This window comes from Muntiacus reevesi, chromosome 9 (assembly GCF_963930625.1).
Source record: "Muntiacus reevesi chromosome 9, mMunRee1.1, whole genome shotgun sequence".
NCBI classification, from domain to species: Eukaryota; Metazoa; Chordata; class Mammalia; order Artiodactyla; family Cervidae; genus Muntiacus; species Muntiacus reevesi.
Window position 1 is genome coordinate 62,083,860 of NC_089257.1, and position 21,544 is coordinate 62,105,403.

At 50.9% G+C, this 21,544-nt stretch overlaps 1 protein-coding gene across 5 annotated transcripts; it reads right to left on the reverse strand.

Annotated features, from left to right (window-relative positions):
- Nucleotides 1-124: 124 nt before the first annotated feature.
- NLRX1 (NLR family member X1) lies at nucleotides 125-15,431 on the reverse strand. Of its 5 annotated transcripts, none has more exons than XM_065945209.1 (10): nucleotides 15,334-15,431; nucleotides 12,887-13,014; nucleotides 12,260-12,329; nucleotides 11,713-11,801; nucleotides 10,556-11,175; nucleotides 9,361-10,176; nucleotides 2,893-3,488; nucleotides 2,565-2,651; nucleotides 1,537-1,788; nucleotides 125-1,210 (listed from the first exon to the last, which is right to left on the reverse strand). In XM_065945209.1, exons 2-10 carry the CDS (start codon nucleotides 12,954-12,956, stop codon nucleotides 889-891), a joined length of 2,922 nt encoding a protein of 973 aa, XP_065801281.1. In that variant the 5' UTR covers nucleotides 12,957-13,014; nucleotides 15,334-15,431; the 3' UTR covers nucleotides 125-888. The 5 variants fall into 5 exon arrangements, with proteins under 5 accessions (XP_065801281.1, XP_065801282.1, XP_065801277.1 ...); XM_065945210.1 differs by lacking the exon at nucleotides 15,334-15,431 and adding an exon at nucleotides 14,823-14,908 and having other exon boundaries at nucleotides 12,890-13,014; XM_065945205.1 differs by lacking the exon at nucleotides 15,334-15,431 and adding an exon at nucleotides 14,823-14,908.
- Between the last annotated feature and the right edge of the window lie 6,113 nt (nucleotides 15,432-21,544).

Here is a 21,544-nt window from a genome sequence, read left to right on the forward strand (position 1 = left end):
ACCTCTGAACTTAGTGCTCAAGAAATGTCTGTAACAGAAACTGGCCAGTGGTTTAACCGGAATGACCAAGAACAGTACCCTTTCTTGAAAGCAACAGGCAAAACAGAGGCCACAACAGTTGGAAGACACAGCTCTTTAATAGCAGCAAGTCAGCACCTACGTTCCTAGAGGCCACCAAGCTTGGGTACCATTGGTGAAAGGGTGACGACGGTGAGGAGACAGCACCAGTGAGACAGGAAAGTGGCTGCTGGCATCCCGAGTGTCCCCAGAAAACATAAAGGCAGGACGCGGAAACCCTCCAACACATCTGGACGGCAATGCCCCTGGCAAGTCCAACATGAGAAGAGTGCCCCCTGGTGGCACAATCAGAGAGGAGCGTGGTGGTGCTGCTACAGGACAGGTGTATTCCCTGAATAGCTTCAGCGGTAAAGAATCTGCCTGCAATGCAGGAGACACGGGAGACATGGGTCCAATCCCTGGGTTGGGAAGATCCCCTGGAGGAGGGCATGGCAACCTACTCCAGTATTCTTGCCTGAAGAATCCCATGGACAGAGGAGCCTGGTGGGCTACAGCCCGAAGGGTCTGACACAAACAGTCGGACACAACTGAAGCAACTTAGCATGCACATACACACGTTAAGGAACAGTGTGGCCACCAAATGCCACATCTTTCAGTCCTTCTGGCTGAAGGGAGGTGAGGCATGTTCCACAGTCCTGGAAACTCCAGACTTGGCACACTGGTTGGACATGCCCTAGGAGAGCAACTGGCACACCTGTGTGCCTATTCCATCCATCCCCTGAAGGGATCTTTCTAGAAGTAGTAGTGGAAGCTAGGGGATCACAGACAGAAGGGACTTGGGGCGCGGGGACACACACTGCTGCCACGGTCTCAGCTTCCAGGGCCGCCCAGCTGCTCCAGGAGGGCCCTGACCTCGCCCTCCACCCGCAGCAGCTGGGCCTTCCGCCAGGGATTAAGGGTGGCGCCTCGGTTGTCTTCCAGATCCCTCAGCAGCAGCTCCAGGTGGCGCCGGACCCGGCTCCGATCCCAGCTGTTGAGGTTCCGCTGGACTTCACTCAGGATCACGGACCAGTACTCAGACACTGCTGTCCCCTCCGTAAGCGACACCACGACCCGGGCACCGCCCTCTGCAGCGCTCCCCAAGTCCCGCAGGGCCTGGCGGCACTCTGAGCTCAGCTCGTTGAAGTAGAGACTAGTGGGAGACAGCAGAATAGATGCCTTTCAGCGGGGTTCAGATAAGGAAGGCAGAGGGCGGGTGGACAGAAAGCGAGGGGTCTCATAACTCATCCCCTAGCTGTGGGATGTAATGGGGAAAGTGTCTGAAATATGCCAGAGACGGAGGGTGGTGGCCGGTGGGAGGCAGGGATGACACTAGAATTCAGCGGGACCAGAGTCGATAGGAACCAGGCCACTAGGACCCTAAGGGAAACGGTGGTGGAGAATCAGGGCCGGGGAAGGGCCCACCACGGATGGGGGGTGGGGCGATGGGACAGGGTGGGGAGGGGCAGGGAAACTCACTGCAGCAGCTCCAAGGAAGGGTGCTTCCAGGCAGCCTTGGCTAAGGCCAGGGCCGCCGTGTCACCAGCACCGTTGTAGGCCACGTTCAGCTCCTGGAGCTGCTGGTTTCGGTCCAGCTGGGCAGCCAGCAGCTCTAGGCCCTCATCCCCAAGGCCCGTGTGCAGTAGAGACAGGTGTTTCAGGGAGGTATTTCCCGCCAGCCCCTCCAGCAGCAGGGCCACGCCCGCCGCCGTCAGTGGGTTGTTGGACAGCCTAGGGCCACAAGCAGTCCAAGGTTATGAGAGCTCCTAGCAGCTGCCTGTGCTGAGCACCGGGACTTGGGCCTAAAGGGTGCATCGCCTGGGGCAGAGACCAGCCTGGATGCAGAGAAATGCACGCCAGGAAATGAGAAAATAGGGGTGAGCTTCCTGCAGAGGAGGAAGAGTGAGATGGAAGCTGGCTTCTCCCTCCCCTCCTCCGGCCTTCCATTCTCCTTGTGACACCTCCCCCTCTATTCCCTCTCCCCTTCCTCCTCCCTTCTTCCTTTTTTTTTTCACTCCCTTCCAATCCCTGCTTTGCCCTCTGTTCCCAATTGCCCCTCCTTCTTCCCACCCCATTCACCTCCCCTTACTCCAACCCGAAATCAGGAGCCCAGGCGTCTGGGTTGCTAGTCAACCAGTCAACACTTTGGGAGCATCTATTGAGTGCCCAGCATCAGGGTCATCCTTGTGAGGCGACAGGGAAAATCCTGAGGGGGAACCAGTGATGCTGTTACCAGGCAACTGGCCTGGGTGTTATTTCACTGGCCCCTCCCCAGGCTGATTTTAGCCACGTGAGAGGCTTACTTAATACCTATGGCCTGTGGTACTTTCCCCCTGCCTGGCTGCTTGTACTAGACAGGAAGGATCGGGAAGAGGGGGGTGGAGGGAGTGGGTGGGTCGGGGTCTACCCTCCTGCCCTGTTTATTACACCAGGCATGTTGGAAAGCGGAAAGCCCACCCTTGACCATAGCTGGCCAGCAGGATGCAGCCCCCCCATAGGGCGCTCACCGCAGGGTGGTCACTTGGCACTGGTCATGTAGCAGCAGGTCTCGGAGGTCCCTGCAGGCCTCGGGGCCCAGGCTGTTGAGCTGCAACCTAGAGCAGAAGGTGGCCAGAGGGGGAGGTAAGAAACCAAGGAAGGAGTTCGGCCTGGAGCCTGCCCACCCACTAGGACCCTCCCTCATCATCCACCTCTTGTAGTCCACAGCTGCATCCCCTTCTGTGGCTCTTGTCACCTCCACCCACACCAGACTCACCCCACCCCCTGGTTTTTCCTCACTCCCTTTGGTCTCCTGAGCACCTTCTCCTCTGCCCATGCAGGAGGGCAGGGCCTCACCCCAGCTTCCGGGCACGCAGGAAGACAGGCGTGAGCGTGCGCAACCCAGCAGGATCCAGCTGGCAGGAGGCCAAGTTCACCTCATCCAGGGCGTGCCTTCCACTGCCCAGGACAGCTGCCACCACCGTGCACTTGAGGGGTGTCATGCGCACGCCCGCCAGGTTGAGCTGGCGCAGAGAGCCAAGCACCTCGGCAGAGAAGCGCTGATTCTGGAACTCGTAGTGGAAGAAGAGGTGGTCCAGGAGCTCCGAGGGGGGCAGCGCCTGCCGGCCCAGCTTGCCCAGCTTCTTCTTGATGGCCTGGGCATTCTCCAGGGCATCCAGGGTCTTTATGGGGCAGCCAAGTTGAGCCAGCACTGCCCGGTTGTGGGCAGACAGAAGCCCGCCCATGAACATGGGGAAAAGCTCAAAGACTTCATCATCTGGAGGCTCGTCCGGGTGGCGCCGGGGACCTTCGACGCCCAGGATACTAGCACCCATCTGGTCTAGGACATCGTCGTTGTAGTAGTCCTCCTCTCGGAACATCTCCAGCACCATGGCCTGGGCCACTGCCTCACGGCTCTTACCCACCACGCGCCCAAACACTCGTGGAACCACCTGGAAGGGAAGCAGTGTGGAGGAATGGGGAGGCGGGTGCAGCCTCCTGCTTGCCTTTCAGCCTTCCTGCCTAAGCCTCACAGTCTCCTTTAAACTGGAGCGTGATTTGTTTGATCACATTACCCCCCTCCTGCAGCACCTTCCGTGGCTCCCTGTTGCCCATGTGAAATAGAAAACTGCATAATTTGGCCCCAACTGGACCTTTCCAGAGTCATCTCTCAGCACTTGTCTCACGTACTCCAGACAAAAGGAAATTCTTTCTTTTTTCCTAATACTCCTTCTGTTTTCAAGTCCAGGGTTGGTGGGAAAGAATTAGCATATATTATGCATTTAGCTTGAAGAAATTAGCATATACTATTCATCTAGCTTGGTCCCAGGCTAGGTGGTGTAAATACATCACCATCTTCAACATCATCACTGCCATCACAGCAGCGATGACTGATGTTGCTCCTACTACTTCAGACCCTTCATGACTTGACCTGATGAAATAAAATTCATATTTTAAGGTAAGACAAGAAAAATTTCAACATAAAGTTTTTCTCTGCCCATTTGGGCCTCCTCCCTTCCTTCTGGTATGCACTGTGCATCTCTATTCTACATTTAACTAGACTTCCCCAAAGGCAAAAATACCTGCCACAAAGATCAGTTTCTCCTTCTGGCATCAGTTATGTGACTCCTTTGAAGATAACATTCCTTTTTCAATCTTCTAAGAGGTCACGATAATCTACCCCTCACCTTGTATATGCAAACATCTTAGGTGAACTTTATGTAGAATGCCGATATATCATTTTCCTTAAAGATAGCGACTGATGCAAAACAAGACTTCTCAGATGACCTGGGGGGATACTGGACCTCACCTCATGGAAGATCTTAGCTTCAATACTTATTTATGATCTTATCAGTACTATGAGGTCTATTACTTGTATTTGCCTATTTTATAAGACTGTTCCCTGAATTACCATGTGACTGAACTTCAGATAAAATTAATGACTAGGCAACTTGAAAGTGAAAGTTAATCACACAGTCATGTCCGACTCTGCAATCCCATGGACTGCAGCCTGCCTGGCTCCTCTGTCCATGGAATTGTCCAGGTAAGAGTGCTGGAGTGGGTTGCTCTTTCCTTCTTCAGGCGATCTTCCCTAACCGGCCGAGTCTCCTGCATTGCAGGCAGATTCTTTACCAACTGAGCCACTAAGGAAAGCCAGGCAACTTGAAATACTGATCAAATACATAGTTCTATACGATGAATGACTGTAAGTTGTAACTCTAGATATGGGAAGAAGCAACAAGAGGGAATCATTTTCTGGATCATAACAGACTGGTAAGACAGGCAGGTCAGAGGATGTTGGCTACTGTGAATAAGGCCTAGTCCAGTAACCGCACACTGAGTGGCCCATCAGTGAAATCCTTGCCTGACCTGTGAATGAGCAATCCTAGTCCCCTGGAACAAATTGGTCACAAACTGCCTCCCAAACCTTGATCAAAATTGAGACTGAAAGGGAAGGGATTGTAAAATAAAGAATGTTGCCCACCACCCAGTTCTACAAAATCAAGTCATTAGCCACTGCTGTTGCTGGCCTACAATAACCTTGAAAGGAATTCAGGGTAAAGATCAGAATGAGGCAATTTGTGCTCTGGTTAAACTGACAGTGAAAGTGAAAGAGGAGAGTGAAAATGCTGACTTAAAACTGAGCATTCAAAAAACGAAGATCACGGCATGCAGTCCCATCACCTCATAGCAAATAGATGGGGAAACAGTGGAAACAGTGACAGACTTTATTTTCTTGGGCTCCAAAATCACTACAGATGGTGACTGCAGCCATGAAATCAAAATTCACTTGCTCCTTGAAAAGCTATGACCAACTTAGATAGCACATTAAAAAGCAGAGACATTACTTTGCTGACAAAGGTCTGTCCAGTCAAAGCTATAGTTTTTCCAGTAGTCATGTATGGATGTGAGAGTTGAACTATAAAGAAAGCTGAGCATGGAAGAATTGATGCTTTTGAACTGTGGTGTTTGAGAAGACTCTTGAGAGTCCCTTGGACTGCAAGGAGATCCAACCAGTCCATGCTAAAGGAAATCAGTTCTGAATATTCATTGGAAGGACTGATGCTGAAGCTCCAATACTTTGGCCACCTGATGCGAAGAACTGACTCATTGGAAAAGACCCTGATGCTGGGAAAGATTGAAGGCAGGAGGAAAAGGGGACGACAGGATGGTTGGATGGCATCACCTACTCAATGGACATGAGTTTGAGCAAGCTCCAGGAGTTGGTGATGGACAGGGAAGCCTGGTGTACTGCAGTCCATGGGGTCGCAAAGAGTCAAACATGACTGAGCGACTGAACTGGACTGAAACTGACAGAACTGGTCCTTAGATATTTTCAGGAGAAATTTTTATGAACCTGGATTCTTGCATCTTTCCATACTTAGGAAAGCACTAAAACCATTAAGATGGCTGTTCCTCATGATTGGATGGGGCTTCCCTGGTGGCTCAGTGGTAAAGATGTGGGTTTAATCCCTGGGTCAGAAAGATCCCCTGGAGAAGGAAATGGCAACCCCCTCCACTATTCTTGTCTGGAGAATACCATGGACAGAGAAGCCTGGTGGGCAACAGTCCATGAGGTCATGACACGACTGAGGCAACTAAACACACAGACACACACACACTTCCTTCAACAAAACAGCATATGTACTGGTCTCCCTCTGTACCTCTGAAATAGTTCTTAGAACTCTCTGAGAGACTGTCTCCCAGGTTATAATCCTCAGATTGGCTTGAATTAAAATTTCCATTTCTCTCTTAGATATGTCACGGAACCATTGACCGAAACGGCCCACCTTGACCAGAGCGATGATGACCACTTGCATGAGTGATCTCACAGTAGGAGGTCCCAAAGAGCAACATGGTGCTGCTGCCAAATGCTAACCTGGAAAACCTGGGAGGGGCCAAAAGGAGGGAGGAGATGCCAGCCCCATAATACTGTCCTACTAACCTCCCAGAATCCTTCACACTGGAATCCATCTTGGCTAAGAGATGCACACGCCACTTGGAAGGACCCTGAGTCAGACTAAATATGCGCCAAACAAGATGACTGACCAAAGACAACCCAGAAATTAATCTCATCACTGTAAGTCCTGAGATTGTGAGTCACGGTGCAGAGCAGTTCTGCTCCTCCCCACCCCCTTTCCTACTGCTCTCTGCCTGGACGTCCCTTCCCAATAAAGCCTCTTGCATTGTCAGTATGTGTGTCTCCTCAGACAATTCATTTCCAAGAGTTAGACAAGAGCCCACTCTCAGGCCCTGGAAGGGGTCCTCCCTCCTGCAACAGATGGATGATTGATTAATTTTTCATTGACAGGCCCCTGCCAACCACAGCGCCTTCATCACAGCCTCTCACTCACTCTGCTCTTGTTCTCTCTGCTTCTCTCTCTCTCTCTCTTCTGTCTTTTTTTTTTTTTTTTTTCCTCTTCTGTCTTTTTGACAGCGCTAAGATTTTTCCTCCTTCAAAGCTATATCCTCTTCCTGGAGTGTTTCTCCCCCAGTGCTTCTCCTGGTTAATCCTCCAAGGATCAGATTAAAGTCGCTCTTCCTACACAGCGGCTTTCCTTATCCCCCTAAATTAGGTCTCCACCTTACACACTTCCACAACACCTGGAACTTGGCCTTCCAGGCACTTCACAGGATTTTTAATCATATGGTTATGCTGACAAGTTTGTGTTGAGACTGCATGATCAGAAAAGACAAAAACCTGGGGTTCTGTTAGTTTTTTTCCTCCGAATTTAACACATTGTCTAGCACACAGCAGGCGCTCAAATATCTGTCGAAAAAAAATGAATGTTTGGGAGGTTGGTGACATCAGCTCCCATGTTTGCAATGGTTCTGAGAAGAAAGGACCTCTGGCCAGAGCCACGAGGTTGTTTTGTGGCACCTCCTCTACTAGCATGCTGCAGTCCACGGGGTCACAGGGAGTCAGACACGACTGAGCAACTGAACAATTACCTCTAATGCCTGCCTTTTTTTTTTTTTTTCACTTGTTACAGGCAAGGTTCTCACCGTGGAGGGTAGAGGGTCCCTCCCCCAACAATCATCTGGAGACAAGATACGAAAACAATCACCCTGGGAAGCTGAATCAATAGGCTCATATAGACACAGATGGGACCCAACCTCTGCTAGGCAACCCTCCCTTCAAGAGGGACTGGGGGTGCAGTGCCCCCTCGAGTAACTGAGCAGCTTTCTGAATCCCGTCAGGAGACCACAACCGCACTGCAATCCAGATGAAGCAAGTACATCCTCAAAGGGGTGGAGCAGCCTCAGCAATGGCCATTACCTTCCTGCCTGAGTTGATGCTGTGAGAAGGGATGGGCTGCCTGAGCCTGTTTATGTTTAACAAAAAAAATTTTTGTTAAGCTTTTTATTTATTTTCATTATGCTGCACTGGGTCTTACTCACAGCATATAAAACCTTAGTTGCATCATGTAGGATCTAGTTTCCTGACTAGGGATCAAACCTGGACCCCCTGAATTGGGAGGGTGGAGTCTTAGCCACTGGAACACCAGGGAAGTCCCTAACAAACAATTAAATAGCACTTACTATGTGCCAGGATCTGCAGATGAAGACATTTAATCCTCATATTGGGCCAATACAGATTGTTTATTTTTCCAGTTTGGAGTAGAAAATGGCAAGCCACTCCAGTATTCTTGACTGAAAAATTCTATGGACCGGGGAGCCTGGGAGGGCTACAGTCCATGGGATTGTAAAGAGTTGGACATGACTGAGTGAATGAACACACACATTATTCCCATTTAACAGATAAGGACCTTGAGACACAGGGAGATTAAGTAATTTTTACAAAGTTACACAGCTAGTAAATGGCAGAGCCTGGATTTGAACCCAGGTAGCTGTGTTACAGAATCCCTATTCTTAACCCTAATGCCTTGCTGCCTATAAAAAGGAAAACTTGTTAAAATTTTGTCCACTTACCAAGGCCCTGCTTCCTCAAGATAGATAATTGAAACATTTCTACAGAGGACCAGAGTTACCACCAAAGCACCACAGCTTCACAGAAATATCCACAGTACATCAGTAAAGTTTAGCAGAAAAAGCACAGGATTCGGAACTATATAACACCTGCACTCAGATCCCAATTATTCTACTTACTGAGTGACCGTGTTCAAGTTACTTAGCCTCTGCGAGCCCCAGTTTCCTCATCTAGAAAAAGGATTATAATAGTGTTTCATTTACAAGGCATCGGGCAGACATCAGCTGAAAGTAGATACTTCTTCCCGTCAAAAACTGTGCTGTCCACTGCGCACAGCACAGTCCTGAGGCCTGTAATTTGGTTTCTGGAGCGGACCTGCACCCCGGATGGATTGTCCTAAATCAATTACCAATGCCATTTATCCTCCTGATATAAATGAATAAAATGCCATCTGCTTTATAAACCTGTCTCTGGTGATTAAGTTAGGATGAGACATCACTCCCAGAGTCTCATCACCTCTGAGGAATAGATACAGTTGGGTTTCCGGACCTGCAAAGCACAGGATAGACCCTGGACTGTAGTGACCCCTGCCGCCCAGCAACAAAGACTAGGAGAGATAGTAAACCACCCCCCAAAACCTATCATCAGAGCTATGGGATTGTTATTAATAAAGTCCCTGCACCCTCAGGTTCCCCTCCAAGCATTCCCCAGCCTATAGCTTCTCTCTCCCTCTTCCTTATACCCCAATCCCATTAAAAGCCAGACTGCCCAGATCTGGAACAGAGCCAAGAAGGAGATTCATAGCTATGCAGGGTAAACAGGTTCCTTATGGGAGAAAAGCGGGGGTGAACAGGGAGGATGGGGCTGGCAGCCAGGGGTCCTGGGGCTGTTACCTTGAGAAGGTTGAGGAGCAGCGGCAGGGCCCGAAAGGGCAGCAGCTTGGCCACGATGCCCAGGACCAGGCTGACATCCTCCCCGACACGGCCCACGAGCTCGGCCACTTCCTTGCCCACCCGCTGCAGCGTCGTCTTCCGCAAACCCAGCACGATGTAGAGGGCAGCCAGGTATTCCTGCATGGCGGGCACGGTGAACACGAAGGCACCCTCGTGTCCTGGCTCCACGCACGGGGCCAGAAAAAACCGCAGGGCATCTCGGCGGAAAACGTGCAGCAGCTGAAACTCCTCTTCTGTCTGGATGCCGGCTTCCAGGCAGCCACGCACGTCCTCTTCAGAGAAGTAGGTCTTGCGGGAGGACACCCCCTCATAGGCCAGCTTGCCCATGGTTCGAGCTGCATAGGCCATCAGGGATAACTTGGAGGGGTCAGTGCTGACCAGCATCTCCCCACTGAAGTTAAGACGCAGGAAGCTGGTGTAGATGCTTGTGAGGGTCTGGCCGGCCGGCGTGGGGGCATGCAGGAAGTGCAGGGTGGCACAGACGAGCCAACAGTAGGAGGGCAGGAAGCAGGCAGCAGAGATCTGGTGGTGTCCCTCCAGGTTCCGGGTCAGCATCTGCACCAGGTGGTCGCGCTGAGCTGGCGTGACCGACACCCCCCCGGCTCCAGGCCCGCAGTCTGGCTGGTTGAGGCGGAGCTGGAAGTAGAGCTTCTGGAGGTTGGTATCGGAGAAGCCACAGATCTCGCCATAGCGGCCCACGTACTTGCTGGGGATGCGGCTGATTGCAGAGGACCGGGTGGTCACCAGAATGCTGGCCTGGGAAGGGCATGGTGGAGGGTTAAGAAAGACCCTGGTGTCCTCATTGCCTCACTTGCCAGGGAGGAGAGTCCAAGGGTGAAGATGATGATGACTTCAGTAATAATAACTCAGGCTTACTGTGGACCCACTATGATCCAGGGCACTGTGCTAAGCACTTCATATGCAGCATCTCATTTGATCAACGCAACTCAAGGAGAAAAGGAATTGGAAGCCTAGAGAAGCTACTGACCAGCTCAGTCCCACAGCTCAGAAGCAGAGGGGCAGGATTTGAACTAACCCAGAGCCTACGCTCCTATGCATTAAATATGTGGACCCAGAATGCAAAAATCCTTAGGGGGCAAGTTAGGGACAGCAAATCGGGGCAGGGCACACTCACCTCGGGCAACATGTATTTGCGCAACAGGTTGACGATGATGGCAGCTGGCACCTCTGGCTTCTCAAGGTCACTGCAAAGCCCTGTGCTGGCCAGTGAGAAATTGAGGTTGAGATGCTCCAAGCCGTGGAGCACAAATAGCAGGCGGGAGCCGGCAGTGGCCATCAGAGGCAGAATCTCCTTCAGGGGTGTGTAGCGCTGGGCTACAAGTTGGCACAAGGAGGTGGGAGCAGGGCCCAAGGATGACAGGTCCTCGCAGGAGAAGGGGATGAGCAGTTCGAAGGCTGGCAGCCGCCCATAACACCAGTCCAGGACCATCTTGCGCACCAGCGTGCTCTTGCCTGTGCCCACGGTTCCGTAAAGCACCACCGTCTGCACCCGACGCCCACAGGCATCTGGGTCAAAGAGCTGAGACAGGGCTAGCGGGGGGAGGCCAGCAGAGGGTGGCTGGCGCTCCAGGGCCAGTTCAGCCTGTGGGCGCAGCAGCTCATCAGGGGTGCTCTCACGGATCACAGGGTCTACATGGACTGTGTCTAGTGCAAAGGTCGGGCCGAACTGGCGCTCTTCCCTGGGCAGCCGACTGAACCACTCGGCCAGGTTGCGGCGGTGCCGCTGGATAGCTTCTGAATAGGAAGGCAAGAGGAGAGAGGGGCGTCAGGGAGAGGGGTGGGGAAATGCAAGAGCTTAGGGAGATGGTAGGGTCAAGCTGCGGAGTCAAGACACGGCATTGGGAGACGCTGGGGTCCAAAATGGTGCTGGACACACAGGACTCCCTCAGAATGTCCAGGAAGTTCAGACCCCTGTGACAGGAAATGGGGAGCCATGGGATGAGTGATGGTGAGTCTGGGCTGACTGGTTGCACAATTATCTGTGCATGATCTTCCCTGACAGCTAGAGGCAGTATGTTGAAGGGAGGGATGATATGTCCCTCCCAGTGCTTTGTACATCGAAAGCGTGCACTGCATGAGTGTCGCAGGAAGGGGTACACAGATAGATGGATAATAAGGCCAGGGAGAGTGGGTCCACGGATGGCCAATGGTAACGGATGCTCTATACCACCTTCCTGCTTGCTTCTCTGCCCACTCTCCCCAACACCATCACACCCCCTGGGATTCCAGCAGCCCCTCTCCTCAGGCTGACTGAGGAGCCAGTTCCTTTACCAGATGCAGCAATGCCCCGGAACAACTGTTCGTGCCTCCCGGATGAAGGACCGTTGCCCACTGAGCTTCCATTGTGGCGTATGAAGGCCCTGTGAGCAAAGAGAGGGGGTGAGCTGGGGCTTGGCTGTTGGGCTCAGGCTCCACAGAGGCTCAGAGTCCAGTCCTGCCTTAGCTGATAGGCTGCTGGCTTCCTGAGATCCAGCCCTGACCCTGGACATCCAAGTCCAGAGCCTTGTCTGACTCACACCCTAGGTCTCGCCCCTAGCCCTCCAGCTCCCCACTGCTCCCTGCCTGCCTGGAACTCAGGCTGGCCTCTGCCGGACTCCGACCACTTTCCACCAGTCCTTCCTCTGGCTGACCACTGTGACTTGCACCGTGGATGATATGAGCCAACTTCCTCTTTAGGTCTACTAGCTGACTCTCTACCCTTCTACCCACCGGAAGACCAACCTCTCCCCAGGACATCAAGCTCTCTGCAAGTCCTGACCCTTCCCAGGCTACTCTGCTGTGTCCAGATGTGTCCTAAAGTATGACACTGAGGCCTCACCTCGGGGACCCAAGAGGGCCCTCCCCTTTAAGGGGCCAATTCCAGTGAATCAGGAAGGGGATACGTTCATCTACAGAGAGAAAGAAGAAGGAAGAAATAGCATCGAGAACACAACCACATTAGCTCAACAATACACAGACCCCACATCTACGTCAACCCCCCTCATCATTTGCTCTCATAGCATCACGTACTGCCCCTTTGCAGCAGTTATTATATTTCATTATGTAATTATTTCATTAACATTCATTCACACATACACCCATTCTTCCATGAGAGCGGGGATTATATCTGTTTTGTTCATAATTATCCACTTAGAACTAAGCACAGGGTCTAGCACACAGCAGGCACTCAATAAATATCTGTTGAACGCAAAATGAAATCAGACAAGTGTTCCTGGACTTATGTAGCTACAGGGACCCTCAAAGATCTTCCAGTTCGACTCCCTTAGTTTAGGATGGGAGAAAGGAAGCTAGGGAGGTGCAGTGACTTGTTCAAGGTCAACAGCTAGTGAATCACAAAACTGGGATTAGCACACCTGGTGTCTGGATCCCTGCTCTCCTGGGGGTGCCGTCTGGACTCTGAAGACGAAGGAAGAGTTGGAAACAGAAACCCTTACTTTCTGCTCACCTGCTGGCTGAAGTACTCTTCCCAGACCAGGGCTCCAAGAGGCCCTGGGCAAATGGCAGCCCCACCTCATGGCAGGAGAAAAGATCAGAGCCTGAGGGACTGAGCACACCGCCTTCTATCCAGTTCCCCTGCAGGAAAAATGGTATGAATGGACCCCACACACCCCAACTTTCCCACCCCACCTCCCCGAGCAGGCCAAAGGGTGACCTTCCTCCTCAACAGAATATTAGCTTTTCATTAAGTGTCAGTATCGCCAAAGCCCTGGCCTGGCCTTCAGACCTCCCTCCTCTACATCCCCCACCTGAGTGATCCCATTTTATCTCCTACTGCCCCTCCCCTATGGCTTCATGATTGCCTTTCTCCTGAGTTCCAGCCTAATGAACTATTTAGTTGTCCTTTTAAGAAAACAAATTTATTTATTTTGGCTGTGCCACAAAGCATGTAGGATCTTAGTTCCTTGACTAGGGATGGAACCTGTACCCACTGCAATGGAAGGGCGGAGTCTTAACCACTGGACTACCAGAGAAGTGCCCCTCGTTGTCCTTTATCTTCTTTTGCTTGGCTTCCAGCAAACTCACAGGAGTTCTGTGTTCATGTTCAGAAGCTTTTCTGAGCCAACAATTCCCAGTAAACAATCAATCATCCACTCTCTTCTGAAGTTTTTCTGTAGCTATCAGGTCCTTTTAGCTGAGTTTTAATGGCTTGACCGTTTTATCTTCTCTGTGACTTTTATCTAACCTGCTTTTCAGGTTGGCATAAATAATAGATAAATGAATGAAGGACTTCCTACTTGGTGTCTCCAAACGGACATCCCGCCTTTGCTGCAAGATGCATGCTCGCAGAACTGAACTCAGCATCCCTCGTCCCTGTTCAGTTACTTTACGGCACGTCTTCCCAATCACATGATTTCTACTTTAAATCTGACCCCTTTGTCTTCAAATTCTTCTCTCCTCCTTCATACACTGGAAACAGCCGGGCCCATTCCTCCTCCCCATTCTTTGCCAGCCTGTTCCTATTGCATCATCCCTCCTACCCCTGTGCTAACTCAGACCCTCTCCAGACTTCTGGGGACCCCTCTTCTCTTTACCAGCCTCTGCCTTCAGTGTCATCCATTCCCATCCCTCATCCCAGCCACCAATCGCCTCCCTAAAATCCTAGGTTGTATGAAGTCCAAATACCTGACCCACACCTGCTAGTTTTCTGATAATGCCCCTGACCAGTGCCTTATCCACCAGGCTTTCGGCCGGCATCTTGCTTGCACTTTACTAACTTTGTTCATCCTCTTCCATCAGCTTGGAATGACCTTTCTCTCCTGCCAGAATCCTACCCAAGCTTTTAAAAACTGCTTAAAGGCCCTCTCCTGGAAGTCTTTCCCAATCCCTGAGCTCCTTTAAATGAAGCACACAGCTATTTAGCAGCCGGTCTCCACTGGGATGTGGCTCCTTAAGTGCAGGACACACTTAGGGAGAAGTGGGTGCACTGGGTCCTCTTGCCAGCAGGGCCAACCAGTGGAGGTGCAGGCTGGGGCTCAGACCTGGAGTCCCGGTTGCAAAAGAAGGGTTAAGAGGCGGCCCTGGCAAGCTGGAAAAGCTTGGGGAAACTAGTGGGAAAAAATCTGACACAGGGCCTCTAATTCAAGATGGGACTCGCGGTGGGGGCGGGGGTGGGGAAGGTAACTTTCGGAAGATCTCCAGAGCAGTGAGAAAAGAAGAGGGCACCGCAGGAAAGGTACCAGGTCTGTGCTCGCACAAATCCAGAGCTCCTCCTCTTAATTGGGGACCCCAGCTTTCCTTGTTCAAGTTGGTTTCAGACCCAAAGGGAGAGCCCGCCACCACGGCCACCATTCAGCGCACCGCTGCGTCCTACGCAACCCCGGCAGCCAGCTCCTAGCGGCTCCAGCCCAGCCCTGCCCCGCCCCCGCTGCTGAGACCTTTACCCGCCGCGGTCCAGGCCGGGAGCGGTCGCCGCCGGAGTCTCCCGCTTACTCGCAGAGGCCCCGGCGCGGCGCCGCGCTTCCTGCCCGCCCCGCCCGCCTGCGCGGAGCCCTGCCCTTTCTGGCTACCCGCCCGGCAGCGGGCACGCGCGAGGACGCGCCTCGACGCTCTGGGCCTCCGCGTCCTGGGAGGAGGGAGACAGCGAGAGAGGCTGGAGTCCCGGAGAGCAGGCCCGGGGCGGGGACTCTTTCCCCATGCGTCCGGCCGTCTCCCCGCGCCTTCCGTCCTACACCTCTCCATCCGGCGGGCCCTGCCGCTGGGACTGTCTTCTGCAGGTCGCCGAGCGACAATCTCATCCCATTAGTCACCACCGCTCAGGCAGGGCTTGTTGCAACCCCCATTGTACAGATGAAGGCACTGCCGCTCAGAAGGGTGAAGTGACTTGCGCCGCCAGTTGACCCAACTTGGAAGGGGAAGAGCCAGAACAAGAATCTGGGGCCTAGGTCTTCCTACCTCGGACCCCTGGCCCTTCCCGAGGCGACCTCACTCCCTCATCGCCAGGACATTCTTCCCTCTGCCTCTTCACCGCTTCAGCCCACATCTTGGCAGAGATCTTTGGATCTTCCGTCTTCCCTCTGTGCCTGGCTCTCTTCACCTCTGCCCCAACCTGTGTGTGTGGCTTCTGGTCACTTGCCTCAAGGAAGACAGAAGAATGGGGCTGAGGGGCTGCTCCCAACTCTAACTGCCCTTCTTGTCTGGCACCCAGTCATAGCCTAGCCCTGGGGCTTCCTGGTCCTCAGAGCCCCCACTCTCCTCCCTGTGCTTCCATACCTGGCACGCTCAGGACGCCCGAAGCTGAGGGAGGCGTCACCCACCACCCACAGCCAGGGCATGCCTCTGCAAGCAGACACAGGTGTGCACTGAACTGATGTGAGCAGTAGGGAAGTGGCAGAGAGGCAGCAGGGCAGGGCTGGGAAGAGGGCTCTGTGATCCTGATTTCAGCGAGGCAGCAGTGAGCAGTGGCTTGAAGCAAGATCTTAATTCCCTCTCCGGGAACTGAACCTGAATCTTTGCCCCCAGTGAAAAATACATGTATCACAAAGGCAGAAATTGTAAATGTAGGTACAAAGTATCATTAGAGTCATAGCACAACAGGTGGGAGAGCATATAGAGAAATGGCTTGTTTAGTTAAGGCAGAAGCAAGGCAGAGATGCACACCCAGAAAGAAGGGGCGTACCCCTTAGAGAGGAGGAGTGCAGTAAGAAAGCAGTGAAGGCATTTATACAGGTCAGTTTTTCTGGGTCTTTGTCTTCCTTCAGCCAATTATCTGGTTTCTTTTTCTACACCTGACCTACCCTGGGACCCTCCCCTGGTTGCACAGGCATCCCTCAGTCAAGATGAGATGGATGAAACTGGAGCCCATTATACAGAGTGAAGTAAGCCAGAAAGATAAAGAACATTACAGTATACTAACACATATATACGGAATTTAGATAGATGGTGGCGATAACCCTATATGCAAAACAGAAAAAGAGACACAGAAGTACAGAACAGACTTTTGAACTCTGGGGGAGAACGTGAGGGGGGGATGTTTTGAAAGAACAGCATGTATACTATCTATGGTGAAACGGACCACCAGCCCAGGTGGGATACATGAGTCAGGTGCTCGGGCCTGGTGCACTGGGAGGACCCTGAGGAGTCGGGTGGGGAGGGAGGTGGGAGGGGGGATCGGGATGGGGAATACGTGTAACTATATGGCGGATTCATGCCAATGTATGACAAAACCCACTGAAATGTTGTAAAGTGATTGGCCTCCAACTAATAAAATAATATTAAAAAAAAAAAAAAGATTTATCTCGAAGTGAAAGCTTCTGGGAGGCGCAAGACTCATTCATTATTGCCTGGAATTATCCCCTGACTTTTGACCCTCAAGGAGCCTTTCTGCGAATGTGTAGTGTCTCCTTTGTCCCAAAAAGGGGAGGGGGGTGGAGATCCCTTAATCCTTTACTCAAACAGCTTTACACTTCTTTGTCCTTGCTGTGACTATCATTTTGATTATTGCCATGACTATTACCTAAAGGTGTTCACAAGAGACAAAGACTGGCTATTTACCCTGCTTCTGTTGTTACTTCCTCAACTGGAGCCTATCTCTTATATCAGGAATTGCAAACAGTTGTTAACTACCCAGGCTACAGTCCACTTCTTCCAGCCCCATGAAATGCAAAACAGAAGGCCAGTTGTAAATGTCTAGCCTGGAGCCCACCTATCTCCTGACTCAATCTCTACCTTCCATCCAGACTGAAGATTCACTTATACGTGTAAACATCTGTTCTTTCACCAAACGCGTGGTATTGGGCTAAGACTGAACAACAAGAACAAGAAGAAAGAGGACCAGACCAGAGCAGCTCCCCTCTAGGGGACCCAAAGCAGGGTACTTCAGAGGCAGATGGCAGCCTTAGGAAAGTCTGGGAGAGGAAGTTACTCACTGACTGTGACCCGGAAGTGACATTTGAACTGGATCTTAAAAAATAAGATGGTACTCAACCCAAAAAAACAATGAAATAATAACATTTACAGCAACATGGATGGACTTAGAGATGATCATACTAGGTGAAGTAAGTCAGACAGAGAAAGACAAATATCGTATGATATCACTTATATGCAGAACCTTAAAAAAAAAGGTACAAGGAGGGAGGTTCAAGAGGGAGGGGACATATATATATGTCTATGGCTGATTCGTGCTGGTATATGGCAGAAACCAACAATATTGTAAGGCAATTACCCTCCAATTAAAAATAAATTAATTTAAAAAATTAACTTATTTACAAAACAGAAATAAACTAACAGATATAAAAAGCAAACTTATGGTTACCAAAGGGGAAAGGGAAGGGAGGGATACATGTGGACTTTGGGATTAACAGATACACATTACTACATATAAAACATAATCAGGGACTTCCCTGGAGGTCCAGTGGCTGACTCCACGCTCCCACTGCAGGGGCCCAGGTTCAATCCCTGGTCAGGGAACTAGATCCAACATGCCACAACTACAAAGGTGCCATGTGCTTCAACGAAGATGGAAGATCCCACTTGCCACAACTAAGACCCAGCACAGCCAAATAAATAAATAAATACTTTTTTAAAATAAAAAGTAAAAATAAAATAAACAGCAAATAGAACAGGGAATTATATTCAATATCTTGCAATAACCTATAATGGAAAATAATCTGAAAAATATATATATATAGTTGAATATATATATGTGTGTGCAAAACTGAATCACGTTGCTATACACCTGAGACATTGTAAATCAATAATGTGTCAATTAAAATTTTTCTTAAAAAGCTAAGGAATGGAAGGGCATTCCTGACAGCAGGAAAACAACACATTTGATTTCAGCAGAGTTCTGAACAGGGAGTGGGAGGGGTAAGGGGTGAGGGGAGAGGAGGCAGAGTGACCCTGTGAATGTGATTTTAGGGCCTGGGGGGCTCCTCTAGCTTCACTCCACTTCCCCAGCCACGTGAGACAGACAGGCCTGTGGCTGCGTTACTGGGCCCAGTACAGAACAAACCATTTCCCTCCCCTGCCCCCTCAGAGGGTATGGCAACCATGTAAGCTTTATTAATGACATATAATTTGACCGGCCTCTTGCAGACAGAAGCACTGTGAGTCATGCTGCGGGCATGTGCTCTGTCGTCTGACCTCAGGACGGGGCAGCAGGTGCCACAGAGCCGCAGCACGAAGTGCCCTGGTCATCTCTGTCCTCCTGCACCTTGCACAGACCCTGACACAGAAGGCAGCACCGTGTTGAAGGAAACGATCTCTGGGTCCAGGAAGGTTGGCATTCAGGGAGAGTGGGTCCATTTCAAAACATGTTTGAAAGCCGCCCGGCACCTCCGCAGGTTTCTGGGACTGGGAGTAGAAATTGAGAAGACTCTCAGTGGCAAGAGCGTAGCAACTTGAGGGTTTGCTCAAAGCACTTCCCCATGCCTTGGCTTCCTTCTCTGTAAACGGAGGAAATGATCACACTCCTCCTCTCAGCCTCAGGGGGTTGCTGCAAGAAACAGAAGTGCTTTCTTTGCAATTAGGTGAGCCACCCTGCGAATGTTCTCTGTGCCTGAATAGCCTTTGCCGGCTCTGGAATGGCTGTTCATTTCCTTTGGCTCCTAAGGGAATATACAAATGTGTGAACTTATAAGTGTTACTCTTTTGAAAGTATCTTAAATTTCATCTTAAAAGAGAAAGAAGGGACTTCCCTGATTGTCCAGTGGCTAAGATTCTGCCCTCCCAATGCATGGCCCCTGGGCTCAATCCCTGGTCAGGGAACTGGATCCCACATGCTGCAACTAAGACTCGGTACAGCCAGATAAATAAATATTAAGAGAGAGAGAAAATAAAAATGAAGAAACTTTAGACTATATAGTGGTGGGATTTTGTGCCTTCTGACTTATGGGAGCCATCTATTGGCATTATGCCAGGGAGAAGGTGGCACCCAGTCCAGTTCAGTTCAGTTTAGTTGCTCAGTCGTGTCCGACTCTTTGTGGCCCCATGAACTGCAGCACACCAGGCCTTCCTGTCTATCACTAACTCCCGGAGTTTACTCAAACTCATGCCATCGAGTCGGTGATGCCATCCAGCCGTCTCATCCTCTGTCGTCCCCTTCTCCTCCTGCCCCCAATCCCTTCCAGCATCAGGGTTTTTTCCAATGAGTCAACTCTTCGCATGAGGTGGCCAAAGTATTGGAGTTTCAGCTTCAGCATCAGTCCTTCCAATGAACACCCAGGACTGATCTCCTTCAGGATGGACTGGTTGGATCTCCTTGCAGTCCAAGGGACTCTCAAGAGTCTTCTCCAACACCACAGTTCTAAAGCATCAATTTTTCCGAGCTCAGCTTTCTTCACAGTTCAACTCTCACATCCATACATGACCACTGGAAAAACCATAGCCTTGACCAGATGGACCTTTGTTGGCAAAGTAATGTCTCTGCTTTTTAATATGCTGTGTAGGTTGGTCATAACTTTCCTTCCAAGGAGTAAGCGTCTTTTAATTTCACGGCTGCAGTCACGATCTGGTGGCACCCAGAGTGGCCCTTAAAGCTAACTAGAATTCCAGGAGCTAGGCCTCAGACTTCCCACTTCCCAACCCCCATGCCCACCCCCATAAGAAACTCAGTTAGTCCATCTCCAGCCAAGCACCCAGCCAGTCATAAATTGGGCCCTACCCTACCCGTGGCACTACTAGGGTATTTTGGGCAACCGGCAGGACTGATGCTGCCCTTTCCTTCAGTCCTCAAGCTCAGGATCAGGAGGGAAGAGGGTGAGACAATGTATTCCTTCTCGGGTAATCCTTCTACCAGCCCTTAAGGCCTTCCAGACAGTTGCCTACTTCAAATCTCAGGCCACAATGATAGGGACAGAGTACAGGGACAAAGTAGGTGATTAAATAGTTAATCCCACTAGGTGATTGTAAGTAAAAAAATATGGGAGACCCCTATAAGTTAATGGGTACTCAAGAAAGCAGGTTTGCTTAACCACAAAACCACACAGGCTTGTTTAGCAGTGAAACCATGCAACAGAAGCACAAGACGTGCTCCAAAACAAGCAAACAATGGTTAATGATTCCTAGGACATGCTCTCTGCACACATAAACAATATTTGGTCCATAATTTGTGGACCTAGCTTGACCATACAGGGAAAAGAAAACTCCCCTGCTCATCCTGGAGAAGGAGTTGATGATAGAAGCACAACATTAAAGACAAAGAAGTTCTTCTCCCCTTCCTCATTTTTCTTTTGATTATAAAACTGTAGCCCAGTAAGTACTGGGTGCAGCATCCTTTGCCGCCTGCTTGTAAGTCTCACAAGCATCCTATTCTAACAAATCATTTCTATCTTCTCTGTGCTGAGACATAAAAAATTATGGTACCGGAGGTCTTCGGTGCCCCTAGACAACACCAGATGATTTCAACCAGAGCAGTCCTCATGGCTGATGGCTTGCCCTGGAAGTGTGGCTCAGTAGGAAAGAAGTGAAGAGGAAATGAGGAAAGCTGTGCTGAGCTCAGTGGGGTCCCTGCCACTCTTATCCGGGGGCTTAGGCCCCAGGAGCTTTCTGCTTCTCACTGCCTTCATGACTCCTAACCCTCCCCTCTCTCCCATAGGCACAATCAGGGAAGCAGGGCTCAGTGAGTTCTAAAAAGAGAGACAGGTATCAGTCAGGCAAGAACTCACCCAAGCAACAGACAGAGAACCAATGCACAGAGCTTGCATGTGTGCGTATGTATGTGTGTGCATGTATGTGTGTGCTCAGCTGTGTCTGACTCTGCGGCACCATGAACTGTAGCCCTCCAGGCTCCCCTGCCCATGGAATTTTCCAGGCAGCAATACTGGAGTGGCTTGCCTTTTCTCCTCCGGGGATCTTCCCCACCCAGGAATCGAACCCACATCTCTGGAGTCTCCTACATTGGCAGGCAGAATCTTTACCACTAGTGCCATCTGGGAAGCACACAGCTTGCAGATCCACCATAAATAAGCGTCATCAGCTGATGCCGAGGATGAGGCAGGAGGCAGAAGACCTGGTTGCCAGAGCGGAGTCCCACTTCCCTTAGTTCAGGGCCCTTTGGCAAGTTATTTAGCCCAAGTCTCAGTTCTCTTATCTGCAAAATGGGCTGTCACGAGAGAGAATACAGGTTTGATCTGAGACTCCCTTGAGATAGTGAACATAAGAATTT